Source organism: Rhineura floridana, chromosome 7 (assembly GCF_030035675.1).
Source record: "Rhineura floridana isolate rRhiFlo1 chromosome 7, rRhiFlo1.hap2, whole genome shotgun sequence".
NCBI classification, from domain to species: Eukaryota; Metazoa; Chordata; class Lepidosauria; order Squamata; family Rhineuridae; genus Rhineura; species Rhineura floridana.
In genome coordinates this window covers 112,972,370-112,998,975 of record NC_084486.1, presented here as the reverse complement: position 1 = coordinate 112,998,975, position 26,606 = coordinate 112,972,370, and the positions used below count along the sequence as shown (strand labels likewise).

General features: G+C 42.4%; 1 protein-coding gene across 1 annotated transcript in view; it reads left to right on the top strand.

Annotated features, from left to right (window-relative positions):
* The window catches only part of PCOLCE2 (procollagen C-endopeptidase enhancer 2), a 43,299-nt gene that overhangs the window by 6,488 nt on the left and 10,205 nt on the right, over window positions 1-26,606 (top strand). The window contains exons 2-4 of the mRNA XM_061636934.1: window positions 3,608-3,713; window positions 23,996-24,251; window positions 24,557-24,681. Of these exons, the coding sequence (XP_061492918.1) occupies window positions 3,608-3,713; window positions 23,996-24,251; window positions 24,557-24,681 (487 nt within the window). The remainder of the gene's footprint in view (window positions 1-3,607; window positions 3,714-23,995; window positions 24,252-24,556; window positions 24,682-26,606) is intronic.

The following is a 26,606-nucleotide window of genomic DNA, read 5'->3' as shown; positions in this document are numbered from 1 at the left end:
CAAAGCTATTATCTGAAAACGACCTTGGAGATAGGATCAGAACCACTGTAAAACAGTGCCTGCAATACGCAAAATGGCCCAGAAGAATACCATGGTCAATAGTATCAAAAGCCGCTGAGAGATCAGGTAATAGTAACAGGGTTGCACTCCCCCTATCCTTCTCCCAATAAAGGTCATCCATCAGGGCGACCAAGGCCAATTCAGTCCCATAACCAGGCCTAAACCCAGACTGAAGTATGAAGGGATGCTCTGTGTGTACTGACACAGGAACAACATGGGAAGCTGCCTTATACTGAATCAGACTATTGGCCTATCTTCCTCAGTATTGCCTACACTGACTGGTAGTGGCTGTTCAGGGTTTCAGGCAGGAATCTCTCTCAGCCCTATCTGGAGATGTCAGGGATTGATCTTGGGACCTTCTGCATGCAAGGCAGATGCTCTACCACTGAACTACAACCCTTCCCCATGCATATATAGGGCTCCTCCATGTGAGGGGCGACCCTGTTACCCCTTTAGTTGCTCTCAATGCATGAGGGGTGGTAGTCATGTGAATCTACCTAGACAGGCATTCTAAATTGAGGTGGATGTGCTTGGAACACACATTCACTGCATTCTGAGGCATTTTTTCCAGGGTATACAATGTGTGTTCAAACCATTTCCACCACATTTAGAACATATATTTGCCTTCACTCTTATTTATGCCTTAATTGTTTAGTGATCCTGAGTATGTGGTCTTAGAGTTTGTGCATTTCAGAAACTTAGGTGAGCCACAGAGATTTGCATAAAGAAAAAGTAGGCTAAGCAAGTATGAAGTCAGCCCATTATTGGACCTAGGTTACTCCTTCATTTGGCATTAGTCAACAGTTTTTCCATATCTGTGTCATCTCCTGTTCCAAGTTATTCTAGATGGAGATGAGTCAACAGATGAGGCTTGTCCAGTGACCTTGCCTTTGCTACTCCACCCACCCATGTGGTCTGTTGTTGTTGTTTTGCCCTTTGTTCACTGCTTGAAGAACTTGGTCTCCCTTCCTTGTCTGAAAATCTTCCTCAGTTATGTCCATACCATTTCTTAACTCTAATAAACAGCTATTCATCTTTCCCCCCCTCATTTCTCCTTTGGGTGCTTTTGAAGACTTATCCTTCCTTTCACATCACTTAAACACATTGAATGCTGCATCTATAAGATATTTTCCTTGTTCTCTCCTCTTTAAGGTCACTTCCGCACCATACATTTAAAGCATACCACTTTAACCATTATGGAGAATCCTGGGCACTGTAGTTTGTTAAGGGAGCAAGGAATTATAGGTCTGTGAGATCAGCACACAACAAATACAGTTCCCAGGATTCTTTGAGGGAAGCCATTACTATTAAACTGATATGAGTGCTTTAAATGTATGGTGTGGATGTGGCCTAAGTTGAGAATGCCTAATATGTCAGTTTCTCAATATCCAAGTATTGGATCTGATAGCCTTCCATAAATCTTCCACTTCATTATTTTCAGTCTGGCTACTTTAAATAGCTATCCCATGTATGTACATTGCTCCACCATCTCTCTCTCTTCTAGGTTAGCGTAGTTTTCTGGTTGTCCTCATGTCATTATACATAACCTTATAGGTTAGCCTAGTTTTCTGGTTGTCCTCATGTCATTATATATCCATACATAATCTTAATTTTTTATTAAGATTAGCAATATGCTGCAGTTCACAAAGCAGTGTCCCACCCTGGTGAGCTATTCTGCAGTCACAGAAGCTCTTTGGATCAGGCCTGAATGTATACTACAATGCAACCCAACAGCAGGTAAACAGAATTGTATTCACACTGGATCTGGCATCCTGATAATTTCACCTTTCAAATACAGTAGGGCCCCGCTTTACAGCGCTTCGCTAATGCGGCAGTCTCAATTAGACACAATTAGACTAAAGCCCCACTCATACTGCGCTTGTTCCGCTTTCACAGCGGTTTTCGGGTGTTGCACACGATTCTATTCAATGAGTTCCGCTTTTCAGCAGTTTTTGCTTTTCGCCGGGGGTCCAGAACGTAACCTGCCGTATGAGTGGGGTCCTACTGTAACAAGTTGCTTGGCCACTGGGATGTAAGATAAGCCCTCTTCAGGCATTCTACTCTTGTTTAAATCACCGAAGTAGGAGAACTGGGATGAATGCACTAAGCCCTGCCCCTCCATCACTGTCTCCATGTGCCTCCATGAGTTGGAAAGTGAATTTCTGAAGCTGGGAGCCTTTTTTACTCATGAAGACTTCCTGTAATTTAGAACCTATGTCTGCCAAAGTTTTAAATCATGTGGGGAGACTCCATGAATGTAGGAGATTCCCACTTCATAAGTTAACTCATAAAGGGTGACTGGTGTATGTGTGTTTGTACTTGTCAGAATTTAGCATGTTCATCTTTACTCTCCCTGCTCATGTATTGTTTTATATGTGAAAAGAATGCCTGTGGAGGTCTATAGTCTTAAAAATGTGCAGGCAATGTTCTGGTTAAATTTCTGAAGCCAGAGCAAGATCAATCAGATTTCCAGTAGTCATTGGTGGAGCTTCAGTATTTTGTATAGTTCTTTGTCCCTCCTCATGCAGCAGAATTAAGTTCCAAAATACAGACAAATGTATAGAAATGTTATTTAATTTGCATATATAGTACAGAATCACAGAATTCAGATTTTCTGTTAAAATTTGGATTAACATGGCACGGATTGTGTCAGCAGTGGGAAACCCTTTTTCTGTTGAGGATGGCATTCCCTTGGATGGATTCCATGAGGAACTGGGAGTGGCGCCAGTGGGAGACAGAGCAAAAGTTGCCAGGAAAACTGTTTTGGTCTCTTTCTGCTAACCCCTTTCCCTCTGTTTTTTTTGCTTCTTGCCACCCATATGAAATTAAGCTGAGGTCTCTCTGTAGACTCGCATACTTTTACCTCCTCCTTTGGTGCTGCCATGAGGAGGCGGTCAGACAATTTTGCTTCTTTTTTATTAACCTTAACTTGTTAACATCCAAGCCCAGATAACGCTAGCCATGGCCTTATTTCCAGGAGCCCACTTAATTGCGGTAAGTCATAGTTTGGCTTACTGTGTTATGTGAACCAAACCATAGTTAGGATTAACCACAGTTTAGGGTTTGAATAACCTGCTTAATTGTAGTTCATCTAAAACAGACGGGGGAGCTTCCAATCTCCTCCTTGAGACCATTCCAGAGGAGGAGAGGGAAAGGTGGAGTGTGAGAGCCTATAGTCTAGCATTATGTCCGAACACAGACAAGTGGTGGTGGTGGTGGTGGTGGTAGTGGTGGTGTGAGTGTGCAAAAGAGCAAGAAATGGCCAAATGGCTATTTGTTAAGTTTTGCCTTAAATACTATTCAGCATCTTTCTGGGCAGAACAAATATTCACGTTTTCCCCCAATGAGATAAACTTCACATATCATTAATGAATTGTACATTGTAGATGTTGGTTATTTCAGGCAACTGTATTGTTACATTTTAAATAGTTATAGCTTAATTGCTTTATTCTGTATGAATTTTGTCAGTTGTACATATTAGGTAACAGCCATGCTATCCAGTTTTTATAATACTATCTCAAACGTAAAGCTTTTATTTGTTTCCCAGGTCTTTTAAATGTGGCGGAATTCTAACTGGAGTATCAGGGTTTATTGGGAGTGAAGGATTCCCAGGAGTCTACCCTCCAAACAGCAAATGTACTTGGAAAATCACAGTAAGAACTTTTGATGTCACAAAGAATAACATGCAGTCTTCCTCTTGTTATGAAGTGTGCAGTTCTCACATGCAACCGTGACACTGAATTTTGAGACCTTTTGACATTGAAACTGGCAGCAGTATGGATTTAGTACCTCAAGTGTTAATGTAGTCAAGGACAACAGGCTAAATCTAGCAGATTTTAGCTGATTATTTGTGGGCTTAACACTTGGAGAGGGAGTCATCTTTCTGGTGCTCTCTTGTTTAAATTTTACACATGATAAGGAAAAGATGGCAGATCAATGGATTCACCAAGAAATGTAGCAACTGGTGAACATTCCCTGTCTCCATAACAGAGGCTCACTCTTGCCTCTCCAGGCTGAAACAGAGCTTCCTTCTCATTCTTACAGTACACACTGGATTGTAGGGGTGGTTTGTAACACTCTGGTACCTTGAATTGTGTGATAGATGCCTGTGATATTAATGGGCGGCATATCAGTAATTTATCAGCAAAGACTAAAAACAGACTCATATATATATAAATCCTTCCATTGCAGAAGGATTATAACTTAACTTAACTTTTCTCTCTAATGAAAGCTTGACTGTGAAACTCAATAGACCTAAGACTTCTTGCTTTAAATCGGAATCAGTTTTGAAATATAGGTTTTAATACTAGTGCATTTAGACTGCATAGACAGGGAGCCCTGAACAGTCAATTGCTGTCCCCTTCCCTTCATGAATCCCACACAGACATGCATTTAAATTTATATATGAACACCATCTCCTTTTGTGTTAAAAGTTTCAAACCAAAGACAAAAAGCAGTTCAGAAGGAACATTTGGGGCTGCTTCATATGTTATAAGCAGGTTAGTATAGATACCACTTCTCTTGGTCCTGTGGAAAGGTGGCCTGGATACTACTTAATGCACCAATGGCTCAAAACCTGGTAGGGAAGTGATAGTTTAGCAAAGAAAGGCAAAATACTATTATTTCTCTTCCAATGGCTTGCTCAGATAATTTACCTATGTCTTAAGAAAAGACAGAGGTTTGTCATTCCCAAGTTAGACGGATATTTGATTAATTCATGAGAAAATGTTTTTGAACACAGGTAAATAAATATATATTATGCTGGAGTTGCAGGCAGCTGTATGACAAGCTGCATCCTTCAAAATATGATCCCTAGCCACAATATGTTGAATTTGGAGGTACAGAGAAAGGAAAATCGTTTGTCGAAAGATTTAACAGAATTATCTGAAAGTTGTCTTCCTATTATTAAAAGATTTGGGGCCATTCCAAGCAGAAAACTCTTGTCACTGGAGATCAGTTGAGGTGCTATGTTTGCTCTACCTAGGCAAGGTGTACTTTGATCTACATACGAGTTAACTCTAGTAAGTGGCTTTTGAAATTCCACACTGGATAAGTATTGGCAATATCTTGGTTTGCAATTAGAAAGCCATTGGATATCCTCAGTTTTTATTACCTAAGGTAACTTTTCAGCCACATAACAACAGTCTAAACTTGAGACCACTACCTCTCCTGTAGTTAAGAGCACTTTGTAAAGTGGAACTCAAGTAAAGCATCTTCAGAATCGGAAACACAGAGAACCATATCCTCAACAAGTGATGTGCCCATTTGCACATGATTTGGAAATGTGAAAAGAAGATGCATACGGCACTTGCACATCCTCTGTTGCAGCTTTCCTTTTATTGAAGTTTTCAGTCTGTTCCTGAAACAGGCTGTGATACTGTAGAATGGGAACTGTCCTCACACACTGAGGGCTCCTCCAGACAATGTGTTTATTCAGTATTCACTCTGATTTTCTTGCATAAAGCTTAGGTGCTGGTTGGACTATAGCCGGTCTTTTATTGAGCATTTGTTCTGATTTGTTTATGGGGCTGTTACATGACAATGAACATTCATCCTGATTTGCTTGTGGGATGTTGGCACGTTTCTCCCTTATTAGTTTGTTCCACACACTTCAATGCATTTCTCTGTCATTTTCCAACCCTTTGTTGTTTTTTAAAGTGGCTTTGTTATGCTAGGGTAGCAGAACCCTAAAAATCTGGTATGTGCTTGAATACCTCCCACAATAGACAGTCTCAAGGTAGCCTAAAGTACAAAGAAGTGGTCAACTGTGGTCAATTGTGTGTTATCTTTTGACACAATGGTTTTCACTACTTAATACAGGTTTTTCTCAGAAGTAAGCTCACTTGCGTTCAACAGGACTTACGTCCAATATGTATGCGACTGCAACCAAAGAGAGAAGCTAACATTAAATTTAAAAAGTAGTGTGAGACATGAAAACCACAGTTCTAAAACAAAACTCTGGTTGCACAAGCTGCCCTCCCCCTTTCCTCCCTTCTGCCATGCTCATGTAAGGTCCTGGATTGCATTTGTAGTGTGAGCTTTCACCTGACTCAAAAGAGGGGAGACAGGTGAAACCTCAACAGGCCTTTGAGGTCCTTGGGAAGGGTAAATCTTTATGATTTTACCATCTATCACATGCTGCTAATATAAGTGCTTTTATATGTATTGATGACTGTCCAGTATCTTTATCTACTGTTATTAATATGACTGCATTTGATATCGTTGTATTGTTGCATTTGATATTGTTGTATTGTTGTATTTTATCTCATTTTAATGTACGTTGCCTAGAGTGGCTAATTGCTAGATTGGCGACAAACAAATTAATTAATTATTATTATTATTATTATTATTATTATTATTAATAATAGTTGCAACACAGCAGTAGGTAAGCAGCAATGTAATAGTAAATAGGTTTTAGAAAATCTTTTGTGATTTACTCATTAAGTTGAATGAGAAGCTATTACATTACAGTCAAGAGGTTCGGTCTTTTGTCCCCCTAACTATAGAAGCTGGTAATTCTTTCTCTTAATTATAGAAGCTGGTCATTCAGCACATTATATTGTAGCCATGACACAGCCTATGAGTTGTAGTGCTACCACTGCTGTTAGTGTTGCTGTCTCTCATATAGCAATTTATAGAGCACAAAGCATCACATACCAATGGTTTTAACATAATCCCCTTCTTGATAGTCCTCAGCGAGTAATCTAAGGTGAGTAACCTAAGAACAGTACATACAATATATAAGAATATGATATAAAAATAACATTCAAGGATGTCATAGTCCTTTAAGTAGATAATTTAATATGCTGAGTGGCTGAATTCTACTTAAAGGTTGGAGACAAGAAGCATGTTTTGAAAAATGTTCCCTATTAAGCGGAAAGACTTAGTTCATTTTTTATTATAATGTTTTTATTTGGGGGGGGAAATCAAGCATTTTCTAAGTGAGGAAAATAACAAACAGAAATCAAAATACAAACAGATGGTAGGATTTTTATTTATGAAATGCCTATTAATTGATTAATTGTTCATCTGCTTTCCATATCACACGAACCGGATTCTGATAGAAATTAAAACATGGAATTACAGTTTCTTTACAACTATATGTATATATATATATAATTAACCATGGTTTATTTCAAGATGTGGCTACCACTCTTACTGTATTACACATGTTGTAACCTGCCCTCCAGGGGAGCTGCTCCAGCTTTTTGATAATTTTGTTGCCCTTTTCTGAACCTTTTCCAGATCTACAATATCCTTTTTTGAGGTGACCAGAAATGTACACAGTATTCCAAGTGTGGTCTCCCTGTAGATTTGTATAATAGCATTGTGATATTGGCAATTTTATTTCAATGCTTTTCCTAATGATCCCTCTCGTGGAATTTGCCTTGTTCGCAACTGCCAAATAATAGGTCAACATATTCATCAGGCTATTCATTATGACCCCAAGATCTCATCCCAAAATCACCAGTTCAGACTACATTAGCTTATATGTAAAATTAGGGGGGAGGTTGCCTCACTTTATACTTGGTTACATTGAATTGCATTTACCACTTGACTGACCATTTACACAGTTTGGAGGTGGGGTTATATCCAAAGTCGTGGTCCCACCAGCACAAAGATTTCCCCCCTCTCCCTGTATCCCTCCTAAATCTGTTCTAGGAGTTTTCCCATCCCTGTGGAGCAGATATGGGGAGTTGTGGGGCATGGATGGAAGTTCTTTTTGTGCATGTGGAAATCCTTGTGCTGATGGTTCACGTTAGTTGGATACAACCCATTCTTTTGGAGCTCCTTGAACTCCCTTTTTGTTTTAATACCCTGAACAATTCAGTGTCATCAGCAAACTTGGCCACCTCCCTGCTCACCCCTAACTCTAGGTAATTTATGAACAAGTTAAAAAGCACAGGTCCCAGTACTGATCCTTGGGGGCTCCACTTTCTCCATTTCTCCATTGGGAGAACTGTCCATTTATTCCTACTCTCTGCTTCCTGTTCCATTCCATGGAATAACCACTCCTCTTATTTCATGACTGCTAAGCTTACTTATGAGTCTTTGGTGAACTACTTTATCAAAAGCTTTTTGAAAGTCCGTGTACATGTGACCTTTATTTATGCACGTTTCCATTATTTTGTTTGTGCCTATATTTTCTTCTTCCTTGGTAAGCCAAGGCACAAGGGATTATATATTGCTGAACCTGTGCAAACCTACTGCTGAACTGGCAACCACTGAAGCTTGGCTGAAGGCTTGACTTGTTACATTCGGAATCCATTTCTTATGTCCCATCCAGTAGGTGACTGCAAGCTTCTGTTTTACTTGCCCCATTAAACAAACTGTGGCTTGTTAACCATGTGTGAGTGTGATTGTTTAAACCTGCCAGTGTTAGAATAGTCATTGCTAACACTGAACACTTGCCTTTTGTTCTAGTTACACAGGCTCACTAGTGGTTTATACTCTCATTACATGAGATTTCTTCAGGTATTACCCTCACACCTTCAAGTCTATCTTTTCTCCCTTAGGGTCCAGAAACTAGCTTAAAAAACTAGTTAAGGACACAGACTTTTTGCATCACGTACCAATCTCTGTGCTTCTAGATTTGTTGTTATGTGCCTTCAAGTCGATTACGACTTATGGTGTCCCTATGAATCAGTGACCTCCAATAGCATCTGTCATGAACCACCCTGTTCAGATCTTGTAAGTTCAGGTCTGTGGCTTCCTTTATGGAATCTTCTAGATAGATGGCTGAAATCAGGGGGACTTCAGGGTGCAAAACTGGTCTGGGTAGCAGCCATCCCCCCAGCCCTGAAAATTTATTACAGCAAAGTCATACCGCAGATCTTGTATGGTGCCCCAGTTTGGGGCTGGGAGGGTCCTCTTCTTCGTAATCTCGAGGTGGTGCAGAACAGCCTTGCAAAAAAACTCCTGCGCTTGCCGGTAGGCATCCCAGCGGCTTTACTGCGTGCTGAGTTGGGCATTTCACCTGTAAGCACTCTTATTCATTGTGCTCTACTTAAATTTTGGGATTCAATTAAAAATTCACATGCTAAGACTGTTTTGAAACTATGCGGCGAGCAGGCCTTCAGAGATAGACTCTGGGGCGAAAAGATCTCTGGCATTTACCATCTGTACCACATCTCCCCAACCGACTCAGTTGCCCACGACAGAACAAGGCTGAAAGAGTCAATTCTTTTGCACTGTCACTGACTGGATAGACTGGCGATTACCAATTCCAAATCTTTAGGATGGTTTGGGGTTATAAAAAAAGACCATCAAAGGGCAAATTATCTGGCCCACCCAATGACACCAAATCTCAGACAAGCTTTCACCGCACTCCGGTTCCAGTCAATGCTGAACCCCGTTCTGATGGGACGTTATAATCAGATTCCGTGGAGTCAGCGACTCTGCATATGTGGGGCTAATAAGGTGGAGGACCTCCCGCACTATTTGCTAGAATGCCCCCTATATGCACATCCACGGACCAATATACTGAGTGAATTGATGGCAAGGGGGAGGTCTTTGCAGGATACCATTGTCTTTCTCTTAGCCGATGAAGACCCTATGGTCACATACAGGGTTGCTCTTTTCGCCTCTGCGGCGCAAAAGATTCGGGCGACAGGTAGCCCAACTGCTCGAGTAATCTTTAGGGGAGTTTTAAGACAGCCATCTTGTATATCTCATGAAACTTATCGTTGTACGTTTTAAATCATTGTTTTACATAACTTTTGTAATTGTGCAACTTGCAGTGGCCTATGGCTAGGCAATAAAGATTGATTGAGCAGCCAGTTTATCCAAATAGCTAGATAGGAAACCTCTATAACATGTTTATATTTTATTCATGGCAGTTTTTGCTTGCTTTGAACTGTAGGAGAGGCTGACATGGAAGTTGGGAGATAATGCGTTAAATGTCTAAACATAGATAAGAACAGGAAAATATTTTCCCCTCCATATATAGTATTTAATTGCTAATGCTACTAATGCTAGGGCATCATAGCAAAGTCTGATACACTGGCATCTGTCAGAGTTAACACTGAACTAACATTATTTTGAAGTTGCAATAAGCTGTGCTAAAATTTACATTAATTGCCAGAAAAACTCGTAGCTCACTGAACTCCTTAACAAGATGTAGGGAAGAGTGGCTGTAACTTGGAGACAGAGCTATGATTCTGTTAGCTGTTCACTTACAGTTGTGAATGCAGTTGGAGCTGCAGATTAGGAACGGAGAATAGGGATCAATTACTTCGGATTCATAATAGGGAATGAGCACTGAGGAGTTTTGTTGCCTCTAAAAGAAGAGAGTTGGTGTATATTCATAACAAGCTATTATGCTGCTTGGTATTTGTCTGCCTGTACTCCAGACATCAGAGCATGGGCAGATTAGAAGGAAATTAGTAATTACTGTCAAGAATACAGACAGAACATGAAACTCATTAAATTAACCCATTGAACTGAGAGATTATCATTTTGATTCAAATGGGAGCAGAATCAGACCCTGAATTGCTGGATTCAGCATCTGAAAAATAGTTTAGTTAATGCTCATTTCGGTGAGGTTTGCTAATACAGATAGAAATTTTTCTTTTCCTGCTGAGATGGTGCTAGAAATAAATATTTTTGTGGGAAAACATTACCACAAAAACTGCAGAGTCCTACCACACTCACAAAAATAAATCTGTGTGCATATTCAGTAATAGCATTTTTGGAACTAAGCCAATACCTGTGCCTGCCAACTGTCAATTCAAACAAAAGTAATAGGATCTGGCTTTCTGCAAAAATTTCAGCCTTTGGAAGTGTTTATATATAATCATACATATACTTCTTTTTTTAAAAAAAAATCAAACAGCATGGGGAAGAGAATGGAGCTGCATGTTGGGATAATAAGCTCCCATTTCTTTCTTTTTTGCTATGGTTTATGTAAATCATATCTATTATTTATTTATTTATTTATTTATTTATTTATTATTTGATTTATATCCCGCCCTTCCTCCCAGCAGGAGCCCAGGACGGCAAACAAAAGCGCTAAAAACACATCAAAACATCATAAACACAGACCTTAAAATACATTAAAACAAAACAATTTTAAAAACTTTTTAAAAAAAGCTTTAAAACATCTTTAAATATTGTTTTTTTAAAAAATGTATTAAAAGCAATACAGACGCAGACTGGGATAGGTCTCAACTTACCTTCAGTTTCCCTCCTGTGGGATTCACTAGAAACAAAATTTGAGGTAGTGCAAAGGGAGATATTTCTCAACATGTGTGTCTGTGACTGAGCTGCAAAAATGGATTAGCATCCACCTCTACACATCCACTTTATTCATGCCAACCCTCACTGTCACGCACTACGCCAATTACTGAAATAAATATAATGATTCTAAGGCTAAAAACCAGCTTCAGAAGTCTTATAGTATAATGAATATATTTGGTTTGAAATTAGCTTCACTTTTAAAATGGTTCTGTTTCCCTTATTTATTTATTTTATTGCACTTGTATACCGCCCCATAGCCGAAGCTCTCTGGGCGGTTTACAGCAATCAAAAAACATTAAAACAAATATACAATTTAAAACACATAGTTTAAAAACAATTTAAAACACAATTTTAAAATTTGAAACAATATAAAAACAATTTAAAACACATGCTAAAATGCCTGGGAGAAGAGGAAAGTCTTGACCTGGCGCCGAAAAGATAACAGTGTTGGCGCCAGGTGCACCTCGTCAGAAAGATCATTCCATAATTTGGGGGCCACCGCTGAGAAGGCCCTCTCCCTTGTTGCCAGACTCCCAGCTTCCGTTGGAGTAGGCACCCGGAGGAGGGCCTTTGATCTTGAACGTAGTATATGGGTGGGTTCGTATCGGGAGAGGTGTTCCATCAGGTATTGTGGTCCGAAGCCGTGTAAGGCTTTATAGGTCAAAACCAGCATCTTGAATTGAGCTCAGAAACATACAGGCAGCTGTTGCAAGCGGGCCAGAATCGGTTTTATATGTTCAGACCGTCTGGTCCCTGTTACCAATCTGGCCGCTGCATTTTGCACAACCTGCAGTTTCCAAACCGTCTTCAAAGGCAGCCCCACGTAGAGTGCATTGCAGTAATCTAATTTAGAGGTTACCAGAGCATGGACAACTGAAGCCAGGTTATCCCTGTCCAGATAGGGACGTACTTGGGCCACCAACTGAAGTTGGTAGAAGGCACTCTGTGCCACCGAGTCTAACTGAGCCTCAAGTGACAGAGATGGTTCTAGGAGAACCCCCAAGCTACAAACCTGCTCCTTCAGGGGGAGTGCAACCCCATCCAGGACAGGTTGGACATCCACCATCCGGTCAGAAGAACCACCCATTAGCAGCATCTCAGTTTTGTCTGGATTGAGCCTCAGTTTATTAGCCCTCATTTAGTCCATTGTTGCAGCCAGGCACCGGTTCAGCACATTGACAGTCTCACCTGAAGAAGATGAAAAGGAGAAATAGAGTTGCGTGTCATCAGCATACTGATGGCAACGCACTCCAAAGCTCCGGATGACCACACCCAACGGTTTCATGTAGATGTTGAACAGCATGGGGGACGGAACTGACCCCTGCAGAACCCCATACTGGAGAGTCCAGGGTGCCGAGTAATGTTCCCCAAGCACCACCTTCTGGGGGTGACCTGCCAAGTAGGAGCGGAACCACTGCAATGCAGTACCTCCCACTCCCAACTCAGCCAGTCTCCCCAGAAGGATACCATGGTTGATGGTATCAAAAGCCACTGAGAGATCAAGGAGAATCAACAGAGTCACACTCCCCCTGTCTCCCGACAAAGGTCATCATACAGGGCGACCAAGGCTGTTTCTGTGCCAAAACCAGGCCTGAAACCTGACTGAAATGGATCCAGATAATCGGTCTCATCCAAGAGTGTCTGGAGCTGGCCTGCAACCACTTGTTCCAGGACCTTGGCCAGGAATGGAACATTTGCTACCGGCCTATAGTTATTAAGATTTTCTGGGTCCGGGGAGGGCCTCTTCGGGAGTGGTCTCACTACTGCCTCTTTCAGGCAGTCAGGGACCACCCCCTCTCGCAGAGAGGCATTAATCACTTCCCTGGCCCAGCCGGCTGTTCCATCCCTGCTAGCTTTTATTAGCCAAGAAGGGCAAGGATCCAGCACAGAAGTGGTTGCACAAACCTGTCCAAGCAGCTTGTCAATGTCCTCAAGCTGCACCAACTGAAACTCATCCAAGAAATCGGGACAAGGCTGTGCTCTGGATACCTTGCTTGATTCACCTGCTATAACACCAGAGTCTAAGTCATGGAGGATGCTAAAGATTTTATCCTGGAAGTGCCTAGCAAATTCATTACAGCGGGCCTCAGATGGTTCTACCATGTCCCTGGGGCCAGAGTGTAATAGCCCCCGGACAATTCTGAAGAGCTCCGCTGGGCGGCAGAGTGATGATTCGATAGTGGCAGCCCTCACTGCCCCTAAATACAGCTTACCATAGGCACTTACTAGTGTATAATTCCATCCACTACTGCCCCTAAATACAGCTTACCATAGGCACTTACTAGTGTATAATTCCATCCACTAGGAGTTCGCCTCCATCTGCACTCAAGCCGTCTCCTATATTGTTTCATCGCTCTCAGCTCTGGGGTATACCATGGAGCTGTATGAGCTCTACACAGGAGAGGGCGCTCAGGAGCAATCATGTCAACCGCCTGGGTCATTTCTGTATTCCACAGTTCAACCAGGGTTTCGACAGGAGCGCCAGTGCTATCAGCCAGAAGACTCCCCAGAGCCCTTTGGAAACCATCTGGATTCATTAGTCTCTGGGGGCGGACCAACTTAATAGGTCCCCCACCCTTGCAGAGGGGAAAAGCCGCTGTAAGTCTAAACTTCAGCAAGCAGTGATCTGTCCATGACAGAGGGACTGATGTAAGGCCCCCACATTCAGATCACCAACTCCATGTCCAGATGCAAAAACCAAATCTAGAGTATGCCCTGTTACATGTGTTGGGCCAATGGCATATTGGGACAGTCCCATGGTTGTCATGGAGATCATGAAATCCTGAGCCGCCCCAGGTAAGGTGGCCTCGGCATGGATGTTGACATCCCCCAGAACCAACAGTCTGGGGGATCTCAACAGTACACCTGAGACCACCTCCGTCAGCTCAGCTAGGGAGTCTGTTGGGCAGCGGGGTGGGCGGTACACCAACAGAATCCCCAGTCTGTCCCACTGACCCAACATAAGGTGCAAACACTCCAGACCAGTAGTCACATGGACAGGGAGGGTGCCTGCAGAGGAAGATGGAGCTCCTATGGACCATATGGACCATAGCAATCCCCCCTCCCCGACCCTCAGGTCTGCCCTGATGCTGAACCAGGTACCCTGGTGGACATAGCTGGGAGAGACTGACTCACCCACCCAAGTCTCGGTTATACATGGCAGATTGGCTGCCTCATCCACAATTAAATCGTGAATGAGGGAGATCTTATTATGCACCGATCTGGCACTCAGGAGCAGCATCCGGAGGCCTGAGAGCTGGCTGATAGGGCAACCACCAAACCTGCGGGTGCAGGGAGGACCAGAACAAGGCACAGCCATTAACTGCCTGGGCCATGTTCCCCTTACCTGGCAAGTCCTCCTCACAACGCCGTATCTCCATCTACCTGTCACTACACTAATTGGGGGCCCCTCAAATCTCCCCACTTGGGTCTGAGTCCTCTCTCCCAGGCACATAACTGAAGACCCAGAAAAAGGCAGACAAAGCAGGAGCCACCCCAACCAGTCAGCTTATGTATCCCCTCCAGAGAAGGGACAGGTGGAAGAAAATCAGCCACAGCTGGCTGAGTACCTGGGGCCTGGTCTTGCAAGGTGTGGCCCCTGCAGAGCAGAAGTCCAACTGGAAAAGGGTGGTGGTGGTAGCAGCGGCAGGCAGGCAGGCAGTGCCAGGCAGGCAGGCAGGCAGGCGCAGCAAACGACTCTCTTTCCCTGGATGCTGGTGTTCCCCTTCCTCCTGCAGGCACTGGGTCTCCCAAGCCACCTCAGCAAGCCAGGTTATGTATCCCTGTGATGTCCTTATATGTTAAAACCTGTAAATATGGTAAGTGTGGGTTTATTAAGGGATATATGGTAAGTGAATTGAATGAGGGGGGGAGAGCATGGGTTGGAAGGCTGGAGAATGCTGGATGATGATTGGCTGAGTGTTGGAATGGCTGAAGGTATAAATGGGAGGATGACAGTTGAGAGGAGGTCGGTTGGTGAGAGTTGTTGGAGAGTCGTTGGTGGAGAGTTATTTGGATGGGTTGGTTGGCAGAGTTCTGAGGGAGGGTTGGATTATATTTGGCTGATATTTAGACAGTATATATATGACCAGAAACATAAAGAGTGACACTATATGAAACCATACGCTTGTTAAACATTCCTAAAGTAATCTTGTTATTTCCTAGTGTTATCAAATAAATACTTTTATTGGTTTACCAAAAGCCTGATCCTTGGCTGGGAATACACAGACCGGAAGGGAGGGCAGGGTAATTACCAAGGCTGAAGGGAAACTGTATCATGTGGTGGCAGCGGTGAAGGGAGATATTGTAACAACGTCAAGTATCCAGAGCAACCCAGGATTGTATGCTTTATAGACAAAGATACAAGGGGGTTGTGGACAGCAAGGGCACCCAGACACAAAGTAACAAGCTATAGAGAGACGGAGGCAAAGTCTCTAGCAGTATTGTTTACAGGGAGTGACTGGTGGTGCTGCCTAGCAGTGGGATCTTGTGAGAGCTGTGCTAGAGCGGAGTGAGAAAAAATAAAAACGACAATCCTGACTGGTTGTGTCCTGAGGTGGTGCCTAGTGAAAGGCGGTAGCCACAAGCAGGTGGGAACCTGACAGGTGGAGCCGAAGGGGGGAAGTCACAATTCCCTCCAGAGAAGGGACAGGTGGGAAAAATCAGCCACAGCTGGCTGAGTATGTGGGGCCTGGTCCTGCAAGGTGTGACCCCCGCAGAGCAGAAGTCCAACTGGGAAGGGTGGTGGTGGTGGTAGCCGAGCCGCAGCAGCAAACGGCTCTCTTTTCCCTGGAAGGGATGTTGGTGTTCCCCTTCCTCCTGCAGGCATTGGGTCTCCCTTATCGGATTCTAAGAGATTTTTAAAGAAAAATAATTGTTTTTTAAAAAAGAGCACCGTTGAATTTTGAAATTCACTTCACAATTTTTGTGTTGTTTCAAAGTAAGGAGGATGGTCCAGGAGCTGGGTCCGCCCTGCTTTCCCAGCAGGAGCTGCTCAAGTTTGGGTAACGTAACTGGCCGAGACAGCTCTTTCTTTCTTGACTCACAGCCCCAAACTCCCTGCTTGGTGTGCTGTGCTGTGCAGGGGAAGGGGAAGGGGAGCTGCAAAACACCCTAAGCTGAGCTTGTTGATGATGCACAAATGTTGCTCATTTAAGTGCAACAAGAATGATGTGCAACAAACACTTCCTGTGGCCAGGCAATTGCAAAAATCACACCCTGCTACTTTGTGTGCACACTGTGGAGTGTAACAGATAGTGGGTGGAAGCATAAAGGAAGGGGAGGGTCTGTGCATGAACAAATAAACACTTTCAGACATACATCAGCCACTGGTGTAGAGTGGATAACATAGATATTTATTTATTAATTTATTATTTGATTTATGTCCCACCCTGCCTCCCAGCAGGAGCCCAGGGCGACAAACAAAAGTGCTAAAAGCACTTTAAAACATCATAAAACAGACTTTAAAATACATTAAAACAAAACATCTTTAAAAACATTTTTTTAAAAAAGCTTTGAAGGCATCTTAAAATAAAAAAAGGTTAAAAACATTTTTTAAAAAAGGTTTTAAAACATATTAAAAAGGAATTCCAACACAGACTGGGATAAGGTCTCTACTTAAAAGGCTTGTTGAAAGAGGAAGCTCTTCAATAGGTGCCAAAAACATAACAGAGATGGTGCCTGTCTAATATTTAAGGGGAGGGAGTTCCACAGAGCAGGTGCCGCCGCACGAAAGGTCCGTTTCCTATGTTGTGCAGAACAGACCTCCTGATAAGATGGTATTTGCAAGAGGCCCTCACCTGCAGAGCATAGTGATCGACTGGGTATATAAGGGGTAAGACAGTCTTTCAGGTATCCTGGTCCCGAGCTGTATAGGGCTTTGTATGCCAAAACTAGAACCTTAAACTTGGCCCAGTAGGAAATGGGCAGCCAGTGCAATTCTTTCAGCAGTGGGGTGACATGTTGGCAATACCCTGCTCCAGTGAGCAGTCTTGATAAAGGTCAGATATAAAAACATAAAATCCAGAAAAGGGTGCCTAGCGCTGTGCTCTTCCTTATTCTGATAGAAGTGAAATGCGAAGGAAAAGAAATTAGTGGAAGGCTTCAGTGTACTCCATACCTAGCCATTTTGTGTATGGTTCTTTGGGCAGTAATAAATAATAATTTTATAATAATGTTTTTATTATTAATAATATGCGGCCAAACCTTCCTGTGGCTGCGTGGAGGTGCTATAGCTATCGTTTTGTTGTTGTTTATTGTTTTCTTTTTATAGTGTGTTTTATTTGCGTTTGTTTTAACATTGTGTAAGTCGCTTGGGGACCTTCAGGTATCAAGCAACAAACAATAACAATACCAACTTCTGATGTTTTGCAGGGAGCAAGAAAAGAAAGTGGAGGAGGAATTCAACAGTCAGGATATCTGGGCAGCTTTGGTTCGGAAAATAACCTTCTTTTCCCTGGAAAGGGAAGAATTGGTTCACTTGTTCCCTAGAGAAAGGGTGGGAGGGAGAGAGACAGAAATGCAGCTGTTTTATAATTTTCTTCTTGCTTCTTCCTCTGTGGCTGGCAGTAAAGGTTGGCAAAGAAATACATTCATGATAGTCATCTGGGATCAGTGCAGTACTCAACATTACCAAGGAATTGGTCTGGCTAGCTATCCAAATGCAATTTCCCCATGGCTCAACCATGAGCTGTCTGACTATGGTGAAGCCAAAGTGTTAGGGTTAGGGGGACAGCAGAACCCCCATTGCCAGCAGCAATGAAGCACTGCTGGTGGTCCTACTCACACCATCTCATAAGACCACTAATTACAGGAGCTACCCCAGCTCTGGGTAGTTCCTTATAAAACACATGAAATCTAAAGGACTGCATGTGTTCCTGAAAGTTCCATAATTAACTGGATAAAGGAACTGGTTTGTTTCATTTCATCACTTGTTTACATATATCCAAATCCAAATATATTTAGCATATCACTATTTTAGAAATTTTTAGACTGTCTTGGAAAGTGACAATTTGCAGAAATATCATTTTAGGTTGTGTCTCAGCAGCTTCTAGTGTTTTGTAAGACCGTATTTACTGTTTAGCAAAATGTTTCTATTTTAGCTGTGAAATTCAATAACTAATTTTGTTGCTTCATTTCAGTCATGCAGTTTCACACATCAACCTTTTGCTTTTACTATAGTATTTAAAAATAATTAGAAAACACAAAATCATCCCTAATTACCAGATTCACTAATAGGCAAAAAACCTTGCGGTTTAAAAATGTACCTATAGCCCACAGTTAATTCTATCAAACTTTAAACAGCAGGGAAATTGGGTAGCTATAGTGAATGCACCAGGGGAGCAGGAGACCTGACCTCCTCTCTGAGATATTGTACTGCCCTACAAATTTGTCAAAATGCAAACACAATTTGGGTTGGTCTTTCACAGTCCAATCCACTTGCTGTGTAGCTTGGAAGAATTTGGTAACGTGCCTCTGAGCATATGGTGAGTGGTGGCAACACCTGCCATCTCCAAAGATGGAGAATTATATTTTTGTATGTTTGTTGGTGTTCTTACTTTGCTTCTTTCCTGTGTTACTAATGTTTCTACAGAGAATCTAAACTAGAAAATTTTATTTCCCTCATTATTCATTCCAGAAATCTGTGTCAAATTTATTTTTATTAATTTCAATGCCTTTTTATTGGTCAATGTCATATGATGGTGAAGACAGCCTTTTGTATTTCAAATTGTTGGTTATGTTCTATTTCTATTTCGAGTGCATTAACAGTTGAATCTGAAACTGCAGTTTGATGTAAAATCAGACTGGTTACAATATGTTACTACTTCAGCATTGTCTTTTCAGCTGTTGGAAAAAAGAGGATGCATGTTTTCAGCCTGTTATGTTTAAACCACTTCATTTAAGGCAAGGTGGGCACGGTCAATTAAAAACATAGAGCACACCTAGAATTTTGCTTGAATATATTTCACCTCCCACTGTTTTATCTTGTGCAAATTGAGACACTCCTGAGGTCCACTGGAGACTATTCTGCAGAAGTCAGTGCCATTATTCCACAATTATGTTTGGAGTTTTTTTATTCTAAATTTTGCAGTGTTGCTGTACTTCACATATTCACAGAAATAGAAACAAAAGAAAATGATTTCCTATATGCAATTTTAGTGAAGTTTCCAAGTAAATCAGACATATTTAAAGTGACCATCTGAACTATATCAACTGTCTTAATAATGTTGCTTCCTCCCTGCTAAAACAAGATCAGCACAGCACATGTCTTCTTTCTGTTATTTGGGCTGATTGCAGGTGTTGCCACCACTCACCATATGCTCAGAGGCACATGTTACCAAATTCTTCCAAGTTACACAGGAGCATATTGGAAGGGGGCAAAGGAAGGGGGCGGGGAGGCCAGGTTTGATCATTTGCATGCTTATAGAGTTCAATGGTATTTACTTCCGTGCAATCATGCTTAAGATAGGTAAAACTGACCATGGGGAGGAGGAAGGGGAGGGGGAGGAGGAGGAAGGGGAGGGGGGGGGGAGGAGGAGGAAGGGGGGAGGAGGAGGAAGGGGAGGGGGAGGAGGAGGAAGGGGAGGGGGAGGAGGAGGAAGGGGAGGGGATGGGGAAGGAGGGGCAAAGGGAGGGGGAAGGAAGGGGCAAGAGGGAGGGGATAGAAGGGAGGGTGGGTTCGATCTAGGGTTGCCAGGCTCAGGGCCTGAGAATGATTCTGTATCTTTAAGAGAAGAGAAAATTCAGCCAAGTGCAGATTTTCTTGCAACACTATAATGGGAAAAACCACATGGTGATATTCTCCCTTCCCCCTGCACAACTTTTAAAGATATAGAAGACCTCTTGGAGGCTGGGCCTGGCAACCCTAATTTGATCATTTGCATACTTTTTGAGTTCAATGGGATTTATTTCTGTGCAATCATGTTTGAAAATGGAAATGGATTGCCTTCAAGTCGACCACATTTATGGCAACCCTTTGAACAGGGTTTTATTTATTTATTTATTATATTTTTAGACCGCCCTATAGCAACAAGCTCTCAGGGTGGTGTACAACGAAAAGATAACAAAGAAGGCGCCAGGCGTATCTCATCAGGGAGGGCGTTCCATAATTCGGGGGCCACCACTGAGAAGGCCCTAGATCTAGTTATTGCTCTCCGGGCGTCCCTATGAGTTGGGACCCGGAGAAGGGCCTTCGACGTCGAGCGTAGCGAACGGGCAGGTACATAGCGGGAGAGGCGTTCCACCAGGTATTGCGGTCTGATGCCGTTAAGGGCTTTATAGGTAAGAACCAACACTTTGAATCTGGCCAGGAAACGTATTGGTAGCCAGTGCAGTTGGGCCAGGACAGGTGTTATATGGTCAGATTTTTTAGTCCAAGTAAGAACTCTGGCCGCAGCATTCTGCACCAGCTGAAGTTTCTGAACCGTCTTCAAAGGTAACCCTACATAGAGTGCATTACAGTAATCCAATCTAGAGGTTACCAGAGCATGGATAACTGTGGCGAGGTTCTCCCTGTCCAGATAGGGTCGTAGTTGGGCTACCAGCCGAAGCTGGTAGAACGCATTCCGTGCCACCGAGGCTACCTGAGCCTCCAGTGACAGGAGCGGATCTAATAAGATCCCCAAACTACGGACCTGCTCCTTTAGGGGGAGTGTAACCCCATCTAGGGTAGGTCGGACATCAACCATCTGGGCAGAGAGCCCACCGACCAACAGCATCTCAGTCTTGTCAGGATTGAGTCTCAGTTTATTAGCTCTGATCCAGTCCATTATCACGGCCAGGCAGTGGTTTAGTACATTGACAGCCTCACCTGAAGAAGATGAAAAGGAGAAGTAGAGCTGCGTATCACCAGTGTATTGCTGGAAACGCACTCCAAATCTCCTAATGACCTCACCCAGCGGCTTCATATAGATATTAAAGAGCATGGGGGACAGAACTGAGCCCTGCGGGACCCCATATTGGAGTACCCAAGGACTCGAGTAATGCTCCCCAAGCACCACCTTCTGGAGACGATTCTCGAGGTAGGAGCACAGCCACTGCCAAGCAGTGCCTCCGACTCCTAAGTCCGCAAGTCGCCCCAGAAAGATACCATGGTCGATGGTATCAAAAGCCGCTGAGAGATCAAGGAGAACCAACAGAGTTACACTCCCTCTGTCTTTCTCCCGACAGAGGTCATCATACAGGGCGACCAAGGCTGTTTCTGTACCAAACCCTGGCCGAAAGCCCGATTGAAATGGATTCAGATAATCAGTTTCATCCAAGAGAGCCTGGAGCTGGCGAGCGACCACACGCTCTAGAACCTTGCCCAGGAATGGAACATTTGCTACCGGTCTATAGTTGTCAAGGTTGTCAGGGTCCAAGGAGGGTTTTTTTAGGAGCGGTCTCACCACCGCCTGTTTCAGGCAGAGTTTTCATGGTAAATGGTATTCAGAGGTGGTTTTACCATTGCCTTCCTCTGAGGCTGAGAGGCAGTGACTGGCCTAAGGTCACCCAGTCAGCTTCATGACTGTGTGGAGATTCGAACCCTGGTCTCCCAGGTCCTAGTCCAACACTGACCCGGGGGAGGGGAGGAGATTGGGTGGGTGGGCACTGGGGAGAGGGAAAATCTTTTCCTTTCCAAAAGGAAAACATTGTGAACAGTATCATTGCTTTTCAGCATTTCCCTCACCTTTTTATTCTACAGCAGGCACATGTAGCCTCCCACCCAAATTGAAATCAAAGCTGTCCCTGGACACATCCACACCAGGCCTTTATTTCACTTTGGACAGTCATGGCTTATCTCAAAGAATCCTGGGAAATGTAGTTAATGAAGGGTGCTGAGAGTTGCTAGGAGATGCCCTGTTCCCCTCATAGACCTTCAATCAGAGCAGCTGACTGTTAAACCAGTCTGACCACTGGAGCTCTTTCAGTGGAATAGGAGTCTCCTCTCAGCACCCTTCACAAACTACACTTCCCAGGATTCTCTGAGGGAAGCCATGACTGTCTCACGTGAAATCAAAGTCTGGTGTGGGTGTGGCCCCCTGATTAGCCAAGCCAAGCAGCTGTGAGGCTTTTAGAACACTGACAGTTGGTTCTTACTGAGCATGCCTGCCCTTATCATTGGCTTCCAGCCAAAATTTCTTAAATTAATTAAAAACCAGCCAGACATTTTTTTAACTTTTATACTGCAGAAGATGAAGGTCAGAGTATGGGGCAAGGTCAGTATTAGGATTACAGGTACTCTGTGAACATGGCTGATTTTTAATGAATTTCTACAGATTATGAGAACTCTTAGGGGAAAAAAGTCCAAAAGGTTCCCCCCCTTTTTTTAGAGACTCTGTTCTCTCTGACTGTCTTGTGTATCGCCATGAAAATTGACAGGGTTGTTAAGCAAGCGTTTCTGAGTTCAGGACTATAAGTTTTGTAAGGTTTTGTTTTGAAATGAGGTTATGGGAAGTATCAGGATGGCTTGGGGGGGTATTTTAAATTTAACATTGCGGAATGTGAAAAACCCACGCTGGCTATACTATAAAGCCACTCTCGTGGCTATATAATTAACACAGTCATTAATGCTGTGGACATAGGTAGTCCAGATAAAAGATGATAGTTTGGCATATTGTTTTTAATGTAATGACAAAGAGGTGACCCACATACAGGGGTGTAGTCATCCAGGGTCTCACAGGGTCTTAGATCCTTTACTTTTTTGGGAGGAGGGCCCCAGCAGGGTCCTTTTGCCTCCAGAATCCTACAAGGCAATCCACATGAAAGGAGAGTGTGTTAGCCACTGAGCAGAGCCTTCTAACATGCTTCCTTGTCCTTCCCTGCTGATTGGAGCCAGCAGTGTGAAAGGGCGTGAGTCAGCCACTGAGAAGACTCTTCTCTGTAGATAATACTCTCCCCTTTCATGCTGATTGGCTCCTAGGGACATCTGTTATTGTGGGAAAAGGCATAACAAGAATCTCATTCTGAACCCAGCAGGAAAAAAAAAGGATGAGAGGGGTGTGGCTGTGACTATCATGAAGGGGCCCTGCACTTCTGAAGTTGCCACCACACTACTGCACTCATATTAGCATTTCTCATATTGTGTACCCATGGCTGCAGCAATGTTTTTCACTAAGGAGGGATAACCCACAAGTAATTATACATCTTTATATTCAGTAAATAGTGAACCATAGAGCATTTAACTTCAATGGGTCCTCCATGTATGTAACAGAAAAGCACGAATGCTTGCATGTCTCTATCGCACCTACAATGCAGTGTATGCAAAGTCATGAGCCATATGCACCAACATGCATGAAGTCTTTTGCTCCATGCAATCAATCTTCCACAATGTTTAAAGGGCAAAAGGGCTGGCATATGGCCTATGTCACATGTTATGTTGGTATGGTAGAGGAATGCAAGCATTAATGCTGCTTTGCCATGCAAATGGAGGGCCTCTTCAGGTAATTTTCTGGATAGTCCAAAGTTACTGACATCTGGAAGTGTTAACGTTAAGAGATTCTGCCACACAACACAAGAATTGGCATTGCTGCATGGGACCAGAATTTGTGTATGTAAACAGTAGGGAAAACATTTGGGGAATGTTATATAGGAGCAGAGGCTTGAGTAGGACTTGATATTATCTTTGTAAGACATAAAATATATAGACAGTGATAGTTATACTAAAAGGGCAACTTGCAAACTATAGACCATTAATCTCTAGTATCCTTTCTCTCTACAGGTTCCTGAAGGGAAAGTGGTGGTTCTTTCCTTTAGATTCATAGATTTGGAAAGTGATAATTTATGTCGATATGACTTTGTGGATGTGTACAATGGCCATGCAAACGGGCAGCGTCTTGGCAGGTTCTGTGGCACGTTCAGACCTGGTGCTCTTGTGGCCAACAGCAATAAGATGCTAGTGCAAATGATTTCAGATGCCAATACAGCTGGAAATGGCTTTGTTGCAAAGTTTTCTGCAGCAGCACCACACGAAAGAGGTATTTTTCATGTTCTTAAACCTTACAGCAATACACTAAGCTCTATACTTTTATATAGGAAACTTGTAAGGCCAAGGGGATTCATCTAAAATTGAAGTTCATTTGCTAGCCACCTAAAAAAGGTATAATATCTAAAACAATGTAGTCACCCTATAAAATTTGAAATAAAAGAAGTATGATGGAAGAGAGTTTGTTGCATACTGTGATATACTGAAATACAGCATTCAACATTTTGAAGGTTGGCATTACTGCATGTTTAAATGAAATTGTGATTTTTGGCCTAGCATTATGTTGTGTATTTTTAGGAGACCAGTACTGTGGTGGACGACTAGATAAGCCTTCTGGGTCCTTTAAAACTCCTAATTGGCCCGATCGAGATTACCCAGCAGGAGTAACCTGTTCATGGCACATTGTAGCTCCAAAGAATCAGGTAAGCTGTGTTCAGATATATGGTTTCTGCCTTCATCTCTTCTATCTGCAAAAACCCCTGGTTCCCATCTTTTCTTGCAGCTCTACTCCATCTGAAGTTTCTAGCAGTCATGTCCTCCAGATGCCTCCTGCCAGCTGCCTTCAACTGCATCGCAGCTTACAATCACACAACCACACATGGCATCTATGTACTAAGTAGGCCCATTATAAGACAGTGGCTACTTCCATTCTGATTTAGGCTGTGAAAATGGCAACTCAGAAAAAACCCTGCTCATCAGTTTGCAAATCTGAATAGCTGAATTATCTTTTACTGAGTTTCCAGATGACAGGAGAAATAATGGTGTTAACATCAACATGATGAGTTTCATGGGAGACATTAGATTTTATCTTCTGCTATTATTAAAAGACCCACTGCATAATAATGTGCTCATATTTTCATTATACGTTTAGCCTTTTAGTAATGATGGGGTGGTATTCAGTGCTAGTCCTACTCAGACTAGATCTATTGAAGTTAATAGCCATGACAAACTTAAGGTTCATTAATTTTAATGGGTCTACTCTGAGTAGGACTTTATCGAATGAAACCCATACATTTTTGTTAGTTGTATAGCTGTGTGACTCTTGTAAATAAAACTTGTTTTCATCAAACATGTAACTGAGACATAAAAAAAATAGCTTGGATAAAATTAGGTTTCTTTTCTGATTTCAAGATCTAATGAAAACTTATATTTTTAAGTTAAGTTATAAATCCCCTCAATACACCCGAGAATCATATTCTCACTTTATACACTTTGTTCCATGCTCATTTGCCCCTACTTTACTTTTATTTTCTCCATTTTTACTGTACTGTTGTCTAACTTTGTTTTGGTGAGCATTATTTTCTGTTGACTAGCTTTAGTTCAGGCTTTTAAATCATAAGATTTTATAGAAAGGAAAGAGAGCAAGAAATACAAGATTTCTCCCACTAAATGTAGCACCAAAGTGATATATCTATTCCATGCAAATACTGTATCTTCAATTTAAGAACATTAAGGGTGCATTTTTTATTCAGAGAGATTCATTCACTATTTCCTCTGCATGTCTATCTTGAAACCGAGTAGAGGTGTTTGCTCCGTTTGACAGACTCATTCAGTTCCCTGCGCTCTTCCCATTTTCAAGTTTTAATTTCCTAATCGACTTGTTCATTCTAGTGTTTTTCCTAGTCTTGAGGATGTCACTGTTTCATTTTGCCCAGTTTCATATCCATTTGTCAGCCATCCCATATTAGTCCTCCCAATATGCCTTTTCATGCTATGGCAGGCTACTCAATCCTTGCTTTCTCTTTTTGTTGTTGTCGTCGCCTAGGTTTCTGCTCCATAAACTATATAATGGCAGGAGGCACAATAGTGATTGAATACCTTCAAGCATATTTGGTACGTTGGCTGCTTTTCATATCTACTTTCTAAACCCTTTTCCTTGCCACTTTGAGTTGCCATTTTTAATCCACTTCTCATACCCATAAATCCTCCAAATGAAAGAGATGGCCAAGATAAATATATTCTTCTGATCCTTAATTTTCCCCCACTCTCTGCAACGATCAGGATAGCATTTTCTTGAACTTGGGGCTATATATTAGCTTAGTCATTTCCTGTATTAATCTTTAATCCACATTCCTTGCTTCCTGTATACAGCTCATTTTACATATAACCAGTGATTTAATTGAACGTGATAAATTACAAAGCACTTGTGATTGCTCTCATTTATTCCCAAACATACCTAAAAACCTTTTAAAGCTCTTAATGAAATACATCATCCCATCAGTGTATTCTTCACCTCTTGGGTTCTTATTCTCAAGAAACTGTCTTTATACGTGGCTTTAAACATCTAACCAACACTTACTTTCAGTATATTCCAGTAATGCTTTTTGTGAAAGTCTACTAAAGAATC